Below are 13,125 nucleotides of genomic sequence, written 5' to 3' on the forward strand. Positions count from 1 at the left end.
CTGGGATTAAAGGCGTGCGCCACTGTCGCCCGGCCACTTGGTTTTTTTTTATATTTATTGAGCTCTACATTTTTCTCTGCTCCCCTCCCTGCCTCTCCCCTCCCACCTTCAATCCTCCCCCAGGGTCCCCATGCTCCCAATTTACTCAGGAGATCTTGTCTTTTTCTACTTTCTATGAAGATTATATCTATGTAAGTCTCTCTTATTTTTTAAAATATAAGACAGCTTATTTTTTAAAATAGGATTGTTTCAAAAATTAAAGCTTAACTATAAACAATTCAAGTAAAACATGAACAAAAATAAGACATATGCCAAAAACAAATATTAAAGCAAATAATGGTTGTGACATGAGTAATTGTACTGTGAGAAGGTTTGATAATGTTGAAGTTTCTTAAACACAAAGGGGGTTGAGGGTATTGAAATGTAAACAAAGAACAAGAGTAGGTAACTCACTCCAGAAAGACAGAGGCTGCAGAAGTAGCTCAGAGGTTAAGAGCCCCTGTGTTGTGGGATATTTGTACACTGTGTGAAAATGTATTGCTGTGTTTGGTGTAATAAAAAGTTGAATCATAGCTAGGCAGGAGATATAGGGGGAATTTCAAGGCAGAGAAAAAACTCTGAGAAGAAGGTGGAGTCACCAGCCAGACATGGAGGAAGCAGCAAGAATTAGATGGAGAGATGAAGGAGTCATGTGATAGAACATAGATTAAAATAAATGCATTATGTCATAAGAACTAGTGGGACAAGCCTAAGCTAAGGCCAAGCTTTCATAATTAATAAGTCTCTGTGTCGTTATTTGGAAAATGGCAGTACAGAGAAAGACTGGTTACACTCCAGTTGTTTTTGCTGAGGACCTATGTTCAAGTCCCAGAACCCACATGATGGCTCACAACCACCTGCCACTCCACTTCCAGGGTGTAATGGTAAACCGGTGCAGTTCCCCCAAGGGGAGGCAGAGGGCCACAAGGGGTGGTGGATGCCAGGCAGGGAGCCGTGCCAGAGGGTGAAAGACCTCAACAGCGGGTTGGCAGCAGGGCAGATAGTTAAGAGACAGAGACAGATAGGCACACCATGCAGAGAAAGTGAGTATTTAGTGGGTTATGAAGGGAAAGGGAAAAGAAAGGGGGGAAGAGCAGAGAGAGAGAGGAAGAGAAACAGAGAGACAGAGAGGAGAGAGAGGGAGGAGGGGGGAAAGGAAAGGAGAAGCTACTTCTTCAGGAGAGAGAAAAGCCTAGGTAGATGGGGGTGAGGCTTGTCTCTTAAAGGGACAGGAAAGACCATTACACAGGGGCTCTGATGTCTTCTCTGTGCGCATCAGACATGCAAGCGGTACATGTGCACATTTGTGGGGGGAAAGTTATAGAAAAAAATGAACCACAACCATCTGAAAAAGATGATTGCTTCATTAAAGAATAAAAGTCTACAGAACATAATCGGCTTTCATCAGTTGAGGGAAGGGACCTCTGACCTATCACACACCAAGATAGGGTGTAACAGGAGTATTCTGGGCTCTAGAAAATATCTGTATCATATACAGTGGGTCACCTATCATAAATCACTGACACTCATGTTTCAAAAGAACGTTCCCCAAATCAGAGAAACCCAACATAGTAATCCCCAAGTTAACACAAATTCTTCTACCTCCCTATCCAGAAGAGCCTTTAGAGACTCCTTCCCACCTGCAATTCATGCATGCGGTGCTCACCACTGAACACAACCTGTCTCTAAAAAGATGTCACAAGGGGAAAACGGGCTATTTCAATCAAGCACACTGGCCTTAGGGATCCCTGTGAGCTGAGAGTAAGGTCTAGGGGCTTTCATGCTGATAGTGCAGGAATGGACCATATTGGTCCAGGCCCTGAAAATGCTGGGCAATTACTATCACTAAACTACTTCCCCAGCCCTTAAGAAGAACATTTTTAAATTTTTATTTTTATCTTACATGCATTGGTGTTTTGCCTAAATGTATGTCTGTGAGGGTGCTAGGTTCACTGGAACTGGAGTTACAGACCATTGTGAGCTACCCTGTAGGTGGTAGGAATTGAACCCAGGTCCTCTGGCAGTGCAGCCAGTGCTCTTAACTACTCAGCCATCTCTCCAGCCCAAGAAGAAGCATTTTTAATTGTCACAAATTATGTGCTATTTCATCAAGGGGTAAAGACAAGAGGTGTAATAACCACTCTAAGATGCAAAGGACAGTCTTCCTTAACGCCTCCCCCCAATGAACTACTTAGTTCAAAATGTAAATCTTACCAAGACTGAAAACCATGCTATAACCTTAGAATATGTTATTAATTATAGTTTTCCTTTGTATTTACATCTGCATCGATGTGCATGGCACAGGTCAATGTTGGGTATTTTCCTCTATTCTGCACCTTATTTCTTCAGACAAGGGTCTCTTCTCACTGAATCTGGTCAAGGATTTGACTAGACTAGCTGGTCAATGAGCTCCAAGGATTCTAATATCACTTTCTCTCTACCCCCAGGGCTCAGGTTACCAATATGCACAATGCCTGGGTTTTTTTGGGGAGGGTGGGGGATCCTAATTCAGGCCCTCAGAAAGAGTGAACACTTTAAGCCATCTACCAGCTCCCTTTGTATTTGCAGTAACATCTTGCATTATAGTGTATGGCTGTCATACCAATTGTGGATATTTCCAGTGGCCTTTAGCTTAATTAAAAATGGCTATTTGTGGTACAAAATTAGTTGCTAGGTTATAAAAATGCATATGTAGTGTGAGGAAACAAAACTATGCTTGCAGAAAACAAACACCAGTGGGAAATTAATCCAACCATTAATCTATATTATATTTGGATAGTGGGATACAGAGTAATCTCCCTGGTCCAACCCTATAGTGCAGTGGCTAAGAACTTGTTCTTCAGAGGAAATTGCTTGGTTTTGAATCCTAGCTTTATCACTTACCTAGTCACTTATTAGATTAATTTACTTATTTTCTGTGCATTAATCTGCTCACCTATATCATAAAAATGATCATAAAATTAATGCCTATAACATGCACTTAAGAATTTAGAGGACTGGAGAGATGGCTCAGCAGTTAAGAGCACTGGCTGCTCTTCCAGAGGTCCTGAGTTCAATTCCCAGCAACCACATGGTGACTCACAGCCATCTGTAAGGAGATCTGATGCCCTCTTCTGGCCTGCAGGCACACGTTAAAATGGAGCACACATACCTTAAACAAACAAATAAATACCACAATAATTTAGACACCAGAGCTCTAGCTCAATGACAAAGTGCTCTAGCACACACCGCCCCTAAGACTAACCTCTAGAACAACAACACAGAGCATGCCTAGGACTTGGCAATATAAGAAGTATTACTTTTCTATGTTTTCTAAGTTTTCTGTCAACTTTCACAAATGTTTCCTGTAATTCAAGACTCCGTGCTTATTAAAATAAACAGTGGGTATTCTAAGCCTGCATACAAGTCAACCCCACTCCTTCTCCCTTCCTTTTCCTTAAGGAAACAGAAGCCCGCTCCTAAGATGATTTAGAGACAGTCATCCAGAAGCCACAGACCAAGCAACTCTGTCCCTGGTTTAAGCCTGCTTCCCTGGTACCAGGACAGCTGCTTTTGTACCACAGGAACAAAAGCTGGGTAGTTATAATGGAGACAGCTAGCACCTGAACCCTCAGACAATTAATGTATGATCCTTACAGAAAGATTGCCAGCCTCTTGCTTAGAAAGTCAATAGAAGCAGTATCACAGTACCTCATTTCCAAAACCATTAAATTCATACACAAGAAAATCCTTCATAAGACAGCATGTTGTGCCATATCTTTCCATGAGAAATTATGGAAAATACCACTCCTGGTGGACTCAAATACAATCCTGATTCTAAGTAGCCAGAGTCAGTTGAGAATCCAAGATGACAATTGTGTCCTTGCTCCATACACAGTTGTGCACTTTGGGGACTCCAGGTCACCTGTACTTCTGACAAACCAGATATAAATACAAGTTTGTCCATGATCTCCAGGCTTGATTATTCACTGGAACAACTCATGGAACTCAAACAACATTCCATTTAACAATTTCAATTAGATTCTACAGGGATGGTGTTCCTGTCATCAGGACACCTGAATTTCCAGCCACATGGCTATGTTTGCCAAGAATGAAGCTCTCTACCACACTCTGGTATGCAGAACTTTGGTTACAGTCTCATTATACACAGATATACAAAAGGGGATTTCTGAAACAATGGAAACATAGCAACCAGATTTCAGAACACACCTGTGTTCTGGTTATCTATTGCTGCAAAATAAGCCTCTCCAGAGTTTAGTGGCAATTTATTATTATCAACCCCATGGGGTTGATGAAGCCTAAGTCACTAGCTCTCACTCATGTCTTCTCTGGGTTTGCAGTCAAGTGCAAATTCAAGTTGCATTCCTAGGAAGGTTCAGATGTGCTAGTTGTCCAAGAAGTTCACTCCCATGAGGGATAAGTGATGCCGGCTGTTAGCCGTTAGCTCAGTTGGGACTGCTGACAGGGCTACAGATGGCCTCTCTATGAGCAGGATTTATCATATCATGGTAACTGACTGCCCTATGGAAATGATTCACAACCAGGACTCAAGAGCTAAGGAAGAAGATGCCAGCCTCCCGTGATCCAGCCCTAGCAGTAGCAGAACATTCTACCACAATGCATTGGTCAGGATACTACTGCAATTCTGCACAACATATATTGATTAGTTTCCCACCAAGATTTTTAATTCTCTCTAAACTAATCTCCAGATCCAATGTAATCATAATAAAATCCTAAGAGTGTACACAGATTTTAAAAGTGCATGTGGAAGGCAAAGGAGTTTAGGACAACCAAGGCACATGTGCGGGCTCATTCTTGCTGAGTACCCATAACCTTGAATGTTATCTCCAGAAAGTCATTCACCTTGTTTCTGAGACAAAGTCTCTCACTGAGACTTGGAGCTCACTGATTAGACTACGCTAGCTGGCCACTGAGTCTCAGGAATCCAGGTTTCTTATATGGGTACTGAGGATCTAACTGGGCTCTGCAAATACTTTACTGATCAAGCTTTCTTCCCAACCCCATCATATGGTTCTTAGCCAGACACAAAACATACAAAATATAGCAAAACCCAATAGAATAAACTTCATGAATAAAGAATTTCTGTTTGTTTAAGACACAATTACCTAACTCAAAAGATATTTCCAATACATATAACCACTCAAGGTTTGGATAATGAAATTAAGTTTGTAATTGATGGAACATGATCCCAAAAAAGAGCTTGTATCTAAAATTGCATAGGGAGTTCCTACTAAACAACAGAAAAACACACAGTGATGTTAACAAGAGATACAGGAATGAAAATAAACAAATGCACTGACTTAAACGTAAATCAAGAAATGGGATTATAAAGTGGACCACCACTTTAGAAAACTACTGGCTCTGTCTACAAAAACCAAAGACACAAGATGGTTTGGTGAAGGTGTCTCCTGTCAAGACTGACCGCCTGGAGCCAAATGGCAGAAAGAGCACAAACTCTACTACTTGTCCTCTGACTTCCACAAACACCCACACATAAACACGCACAAAACAAACCAAGAAAAAAAAACTTCAGCTAAAGACACATAACCCATGACCCAGTAACGACTATACTCTATGAGAAGCATATTTACTAAAATAAAGCATTATTCATAATTAATAGCTGAAAACTAGAAGTAAAATATCTAAATATCTGTAACCACAGAAGGATACACAAATTGAGCGCATCCATATACTGTGGAAGCTGCAATTAAAACAAGTTTTTAATTCACACAGAAACATCATTCTGGAAAAAAAAGAAGCCAAACACAGAACAAATACCACAAGTGAAACTATAGTACTTACAGTTTAAGGCTCAACTTAAACTATAGGAAAAGAAAATTGCCATGAAATTAATGGCTGGGAAAGAACCTGAGGGACTTCTGCCAGTGCTCGCTCATTTGTGCTCTTAGCATTTAAGCTGGGTGGTAAGGATATGACGACTTGCTAAACAAATCCCCCACTACATTTTATGCACCTATATATGAATTATAACTCACAACTGACCCTTCAAAAATAATTTAAGAGGCTAATTAAAAAAACAAAAGATTAAACTGTATATGCTCCACCTATGAAGGTGATAGAACTACACTCCAACATTTTTTTAATTTTCTCTGTAGCCCCGTCTATTCTATTATAATAATAATAATAATAATAATTATTATTATTATTATTATATACAATATTCGTCTGTGTATGCCTGCACGCCAGAAGAGGGCACAACATTACAGATGGTTGTGAGCCACCATGTGGTTGCTGGGAATTGAACTCAGGACCTTTGGAAGAGCAGGCAATGCTCTTAACCTCTGAGCCATCTCTCCAGCCCCAGCCCCGTCTATTCTTGAACTCAGAATTCTGCCTGCCTCTGCCTCCCAAGTGCTGAGATTAAAGGCATGAACTACCACTGCCAGGCACTTTCCAACATCTTAAAATTCTGTTTATTGCCAGGTGGTGGTGGCACATATCTTTAATTCCAGCCCTCAGCTGAGGAAGAGGCAGGCAGATCTCTGTGAGTTCGAGGCCAGCCTGGTCTACAAGAACTAGCTGCAGGACAGCTAGGACTGTTACACAGAGAAACCCTGTCTCAAAAAATAAATAAATAAAACAAAAGTTTATTATTTGACAGAATAGTACAAACACAGAGCTGACTCATCTTCCTGTATTTTTTTGCCTTGCTTATCCTTCATTTCTTTATATGAGAGTTAGGTTAGAAGAAGGATTAAGGCTCATACATGGGAAAATGTCTATTACTTCATCTTATATATTCTAATCAGTTAGAATAGAATGTTGTATAAAATGGGCAGCCACTGAATCCTGTCATGCTGAGTCTTATTGTAAACTTCTGATTGTGATACAAATTTCTCTAGGTTCCTGCCCATTTTATGAATCCTTTGGTCTCCATGTACGCTATGTAGTAAATCTATGTAGCCTTTCCAAACAGGAGGGACAGGGCTAAAGTGCCACCTACAGAAATCATAGGCTGAAGGAATTATGATTTCTATTTCTACTATGCTAAGTGGTAATCCAAGGGGTGTATCTGGGAAACTGCACACACCTTGTGCTTCAAAACATTCTGAAAAGGTCTGCTGGGGAGGAGGGCTGGCTGGATTCCTGCTCTAGCAATGAAATACTAAACAAGCTACCTTTCATGCACTTTATTTTCCTTAGCTTTATAAAGTAAAGAAAACACAATTTTGATCAGTTTTTGAGTTTGGTAAATTTTACTATCAAATTAACAATTACTATGAGCCAAGGCATGCAAAGGTAACATGAAGGTGTAGAACTCACTGTACAACATTAGGTTTTACTGTGGCTGAAATAGCAAAACATGCCACCTTAGTAGAACTATTGCCTATATTGTCTTGACCTAATTTAAATTTTTACGTTCTCGTCTTTATTATAAGTTACAGGAATGTCTTTTCAAAATTATTAGTCAGGTATGGTAGTTCACATCTGTAATCTCAGCACTTGGGAAGGTGTAGCAAAAAATCATCATGCCTAGTCTTTAAGAGAGTTCCAGGCCAACCCCGGGTTACAGTGTGATTTAAGTCACAAGTTAGACACAAGTAAAAAATGTAACATGTACCACTGTAACAGTGCACATACAGACCGAGCTGAGGAAGACCCGTCTAAAAACAAACCCACAGGGCAATACAGACAGATGCTCACACTGGGAGTAAGAAGACAGGACATCTAGGTCAGTCCCAGTCTACGAAGTTATGGGATCTTGGGCACTTCTCTTAACTTAGACCTTGGATTCCTTTGAACATAAAATGAGTGAAATATTTACGAGACAAGCTGACAACATGGTGCCTATCTTCACTGTGGTAGGTAAGTGAGGAGAAGAAAAAAAAAACACCTTGTATGTCAAATCTCTAGAAAAGAGGTGGGGGGGGAGAAGAAAGGAGGAGAAAGAGCCATAAAAACCAGAGTGCTGATGTGTAACCCCACATGGCTCCAGTGAAGGCTTCCAAATCCATAGTCTCATCTATGGTCCTGGTTAAACATACTAGGTCCTAAAACACATGAATTTTTAAAAATTGAACCATAAAAAGAAGGGTTGGGATGGGAAGGAAGCACAAAGAGGGAAGGGGGTGAGAGTAACCATATCAAAAACAAATTTAATTTTTAAAAAATCAAGAGAGAAATGGACATAGTGGCATATGCCTATGATCCTACTACCGAGGAGGCTGAAGCAGAAGGAACTGAGGGCCTTCTCAACAGAACGGAACAAAACAGATCAGATTGTTAGTGAAGATGCCTCTTAAGCCCTGTAGCTCTTGCTCCCCAGCTGAGAGGACTGAATGGCTTTTCACCAGTGTCTGAGCTAGGTTTGACAGAAGACCAGAACGTTATCCGACCCCATAATCTAATTTCATGCATAATATAGTTAAGGACATAGCTTCACATGGCAAGTAAGTGGAGGATATTTAGACAAAAGACAAAAACTTCCTCTCTGCACAGAAGTTCTTTTTCTAGGTAAATGCTGAGGTCCCACACAGATGCAGTGTTCCACTCAATAGCTAATGCCAGGTGGAGGGGAGTGCACAGGCTCCACTCATCTGACCTGACCTCCACACCCTCATATCCTCAGGACACACATACATTTACCTATAGCTTCCATACTACAAGGAGAACACTTTTTAGAGAAATGCTTACTCTAAATTATAGTTCTAATAGGCTTATGTAATACCTCCACATTGACTGTCTACAGCTCATAAAATATACTTCAGAATAACCAGTTACTTTTTTTTCAAAGAAAAATAATAGTCATCTATACTCAAGAAAATTACCTGTAGTAGGCCTCCATCGTCAAAGCGCAGTACTTCTATTATGCTCTCCGACTGCATGAATGCTGTGAAGGAAACAAAAACATCATCACTGGCAGGAACAGAAATCCAACTTCAATAAACTTTTACCATGAACTAAATATAATTCTACATTTTAATATATTGCTTACTGGGGGTGTAGGCCAATGGTAGAGCATTTGCTTAGCATGTGTGAGGGCCCTAGGGTCAAGGCTGGCATCCAAAACAAACCAATGAAATATTGCTTGTTTCAGAGTAATGGTTATGAGGAAAATGCAATTAACTCCTCACAAGTTTATCAACTTTATGCTATGCAACTGTGATTAATACTAGTAACAAGACAGCTTCAATAACTCAGCTGCGCAAGCTGCCTTTAGGATATCTACCCCTGCTGTTGTAAGAAAAAGGAGAGAAGTCAGATTTACTTCTGGCTGCAGAAGATCATAAGCATGTTGGCATTTATTTCACCTAAACTGATCAGCTGGAATTCTGTGCCATCTGCTCTTCTGCAATGTCAACATGCTTTGGGGTGGGCAGTTGAGGGGGACTTGGTGAGTAAGTGGATAGGGAAAATAGCAAAGAAAAGAAATCTTATCCATTGCACAAGACAATGCACAATAAACAAGGCAAAGACAAAATATGCAAAAGCCAGTATAGCTATTTTGTACAATATGGCAATGAAGAGCTTAGTATGTACCAAAATTATCTGAAAGCTGTCCACATATAAATCCATGTGAAATTCCTTATAGTAGTTTTATTCATAACCATGTATACTATATTACAAATGTATGACTCAATCCCCATCAAATAGGATGGTAGGGGCTGGGGGGGGGGCTCACAAGTGGACCTGAAAATGAAACAGAATCTAAAAGATAAAAATCAAAACATGAACTGTATGGCAGCCAGAAAGGCTGTCCCCATAGGAGTTAACAATTCTGATGCACTGTACTGGAATTAAATAACTGAATACAGATATGGTACAAAGTGTGTTGGTTCCTCATAACTAGACTAGAGTTTACATAGAAACGAGGGAGGCCAAAATTATTCATGTGGCAAATGCATTAGATTTGGTGATACCAGCATGAACTCATGTTTGAGAGATACGGATTGTTACATATAGAAAGGCAGGCATGGGAACTGAAGAGAGGGATCAGCATTGAGAGCACTGGCTGTTCTTCCAGAGAACCCAGGTTTGATTTTCAGCACCACGTGAATGCTAACACCATCTGTAACTCCAGTTCTAGGGGTCTGATACCCTCTTCTGGCCTCTGAAGGGACATAGTACACCAACATGCAGGCAAACACATACATAATATAAAAATGAATAAATCTCAAACAGCAACAACAAACAAATCCCAAGGGAGAAAGCCGGATGTGTACATATATTAGGAGACAGACATATAATTCCTTCCTCAGTCAATGATACTCCAGCAGAAATGACCACATCTACCACCCAGAGCCCGAGTTCTAGACTATGCTCCAATGAAAAGAACTGGAGCTTCTTGAGAAATGGCTGCTTCTAGGGCATACACACAATGGGACAAGAGCACCTTAAAGTGTCAGAAAGCAGCAGTACTAAAAGGAAAACAACCCAACTATTTTAAAACCATACCAATGAGGGTTCCTCTATTAGGAATTCCCAAATGACCAAAGCTAGAACAATCTGAGCAACCAAATGAAGGGGCACTAGATTATAACCTCAAGTACAAAATAAATACCCATGACTCCATACTAAAATAAGCAAATTATTGAATAAAAATTTGGGAAGAAGAGACAAATCTCCATGCAAAAATACAAACAACCTATACAGAAACTGCTATCAAGAAGGTAACTCCTACTGGACATGGTGGCACATACATATAATCCCAGCATTGAGAAGGTAGAGACAGAATGTCAGTAATTGAAGGTCAGTCTCAGTTACACAGTGAGTTCAAGACCAACCTGGGCTTCATAAGACTGACAAAAGGGAGGGGTGTTACCCTTTACTTTTTAAATACAATATGGTGTCCTTCTAAAGAATTCTGTATGGAAAGGGAGAATTAACTTTACAGTGGCAAGACCTCAGCTAGATTAAGATGGACACCAACTGAAAAGTTGTATATGCACCCTTGATCTAAGAAAAATCCTCCCCTAAACATAAAATTTCAGGCTAATCAGGAGAAAAATCCTAGACAAATCCCAACGGATGACACTACAAAATACCTGGTTAGTGAGTCTCAAAACTGTCAAGGTCATCAAAAACAGACAAGGAAAGCCTAAGAAGCCTTAGATGGGAGTCCAGAACATAAAGGAACCAGTGCACTAAAACTAAAGGAATCTGAGTAAAATATGGAATCTTGTTAGTAAGAACGGTATGATACTGGTTTGTTAGTTGTTTAAAAAAATAAAAACACTTTAATGTAAAAAGTTAGTAATAGGGGAACTGGGAGTAGGGTAGATGAATACTCTGCTATCTTTGCAATTCTTTTATTTAAAATTGTCCTAAAATATAAAAGCTTATTTTTTTTTAAGAAAGTGAATCAATAATGTATCATCTGGTGAATATGGAGTTCACTGGCTCCTATCTGCTGGTATGGTGGAATTCAGGGGTGAAGCTCACTATGCAATTTCACATACCTGGCTTTTGCAACAGGACAAAGAGGAAGTTAAAGAGTGGTAAGAAATAAGCTTGTCAGATTGCCTAACTAGATGATGTTTCCCTGCTCACTGAGCTTTCCAGACCCCTTCATGCAGTAATCTCAGAGATGTTCTTTTGGGAAACCCCATTAATTATCTGCATTCTTTTTCAACCACAGAGTCAAAGTGCTCCATTTCTGCTCACCTCTCCCAGTCTTTAGCATATATACGACATCTAGTAAACACTGAACATGTAGATGAAACCTATCTTTTTGCTTGGGTGACAGGAGTTTACCCCAGAGCAGGTGACCCTTCCTGGTTATGTTCCCTCTAGTGTTAGCTTATAATGTGTCTCAAAACTGCTACATATGCATTCTTTAGAACCTCTCTGCATAAAGTGGCAGAGCCCTCAGAAGAAAGCACCATGAACCCTACAGGCTCTACCTAGCTTACCCACTCCACTCTTCATGCCTCTTATCTTCTAACACAAACTTAAACTCCAGACCATCCACAAAACAGCCTCTTGCATCCCTGAACCAAGAACACTGCACTAGTAAGAATGGCTTCAACAGGGAGAGGCTCCAATGTGAAGTACAAAATGAGCTTACTCAAATGCTCCGCACCTGGTTAGCAGAGGAAACCAGTAAGAGGTGGACCTCTGCTGGCACCTGTTGCCAGCTGTTTAATAGGCTCACACTTTCATCCAGGTGACGAAAACAACAGCAATCTGAGTGCACTATGCTCTTAATTAGATTAAAAAGAATACCAGAAATTTTATCACCTGGGAAAATGAATAACAGTAGCTAGGATAGTTGTAACACATTGTATTACATATCATCAACATCACCAACTTTCTTCAAAGATACAGAAATAAATAGAATTTATTATTTAATGAAACAAATTAGGATTCTTGGCTCTAGGTGACAATAACTTTAAATTATGTGCCTAGGACAGGAAAACATTAGCCACACACTTAATCCTACTACTAGCTTATAAAATAGAGAAAACTGTACAGAGTACTCAAGCAGCAAGGCATGGTGGCACATACTTGTAGTCCCAGCATTCAGCAAAGGCAGAAGGACAGACAGTTTGAGGGTAACCTGGTCTAAACATGAGACCCTCACTCAAGAAGGGAAGAAAAGAGCAGGGCAAAGGGCAAGGAAGCCAAAGACAGAGAGGCAAGCTTCCGAATCTGGGCTCATTTTTTCTTCTCCTCAGGGTATTTCCCCTAATTTTATATCTTAATGAATCCCAAACTTCTCAATATTCTTTGGTCTAAGCAACAAATATAATCGAAGTGAATACTGATCATTGTTATTAAACTTCAAGATATGAATCAGATACTATGATCCCATTATCAGATTTTTTATTTTTTTAAGATTCAGTATGTAGCCAGGCAGTGGTGGTAAACATCTTTAATCCCAGTACTTGGGAGGGAGAAGCAGGTGGATCTCTGAGTTCATGGCTAGCCTGGTCTACAGAGTAAATTCCAGGACAGCCAAGGCAACATAGAGAAACCCTATCTTAAAAAATCACCCCCCACTGCGCCAAAAAAAATTTAGGCAGCAAAGAAAAGAGTATTCTGAGTTCAAAGACAGCTTGGGCTACATGGCAAGAACTTGTCTCAAAAAAGGAAGGAAGGAAG

The 13,125-nt window shown here is 40.1% G+C and overlaps 1 protein-coding gene across 2 annotated transcripts in view; it reads right to left on the reverse strand.

The window, feature by feature from the left end:
• The window catches only part of Tmem131 (transmembrane protein 131), a 161,189-nt gene that overhangs the window by 102,912 nt on the left and 45,152 nt on the right, over window positions 1-13,125 (reverse strand). For both annotated transcript variants that reach the window (XM_026785501.1, XM_005359932.2), the window contains exon 2: window positions 8,850-8,911. In XM_026785501.1, the coding sequence (XP_026641302.1) occupies window positions 8,850-8,911 (62 nt within the window). The remainder of the gene's footprint in view (window positions 1-8,849; window positions 8,912-13,125) is intronic.

The sequence above is a fragment of the Microtus ochrogaster genome, linkage group LG2 (assembly GCF_000317375.1).
Source record: "Microtus ochrogaster isolate Prairie Vole_2 linkage group LG2, MicOch1.0, whole genome shotgun sequence".
NCBI lineage: Eukaryota > Metazoa > Chordata > Mammalia > Rodentia > Cricetidae > Microtus > Microtus ochrogaster.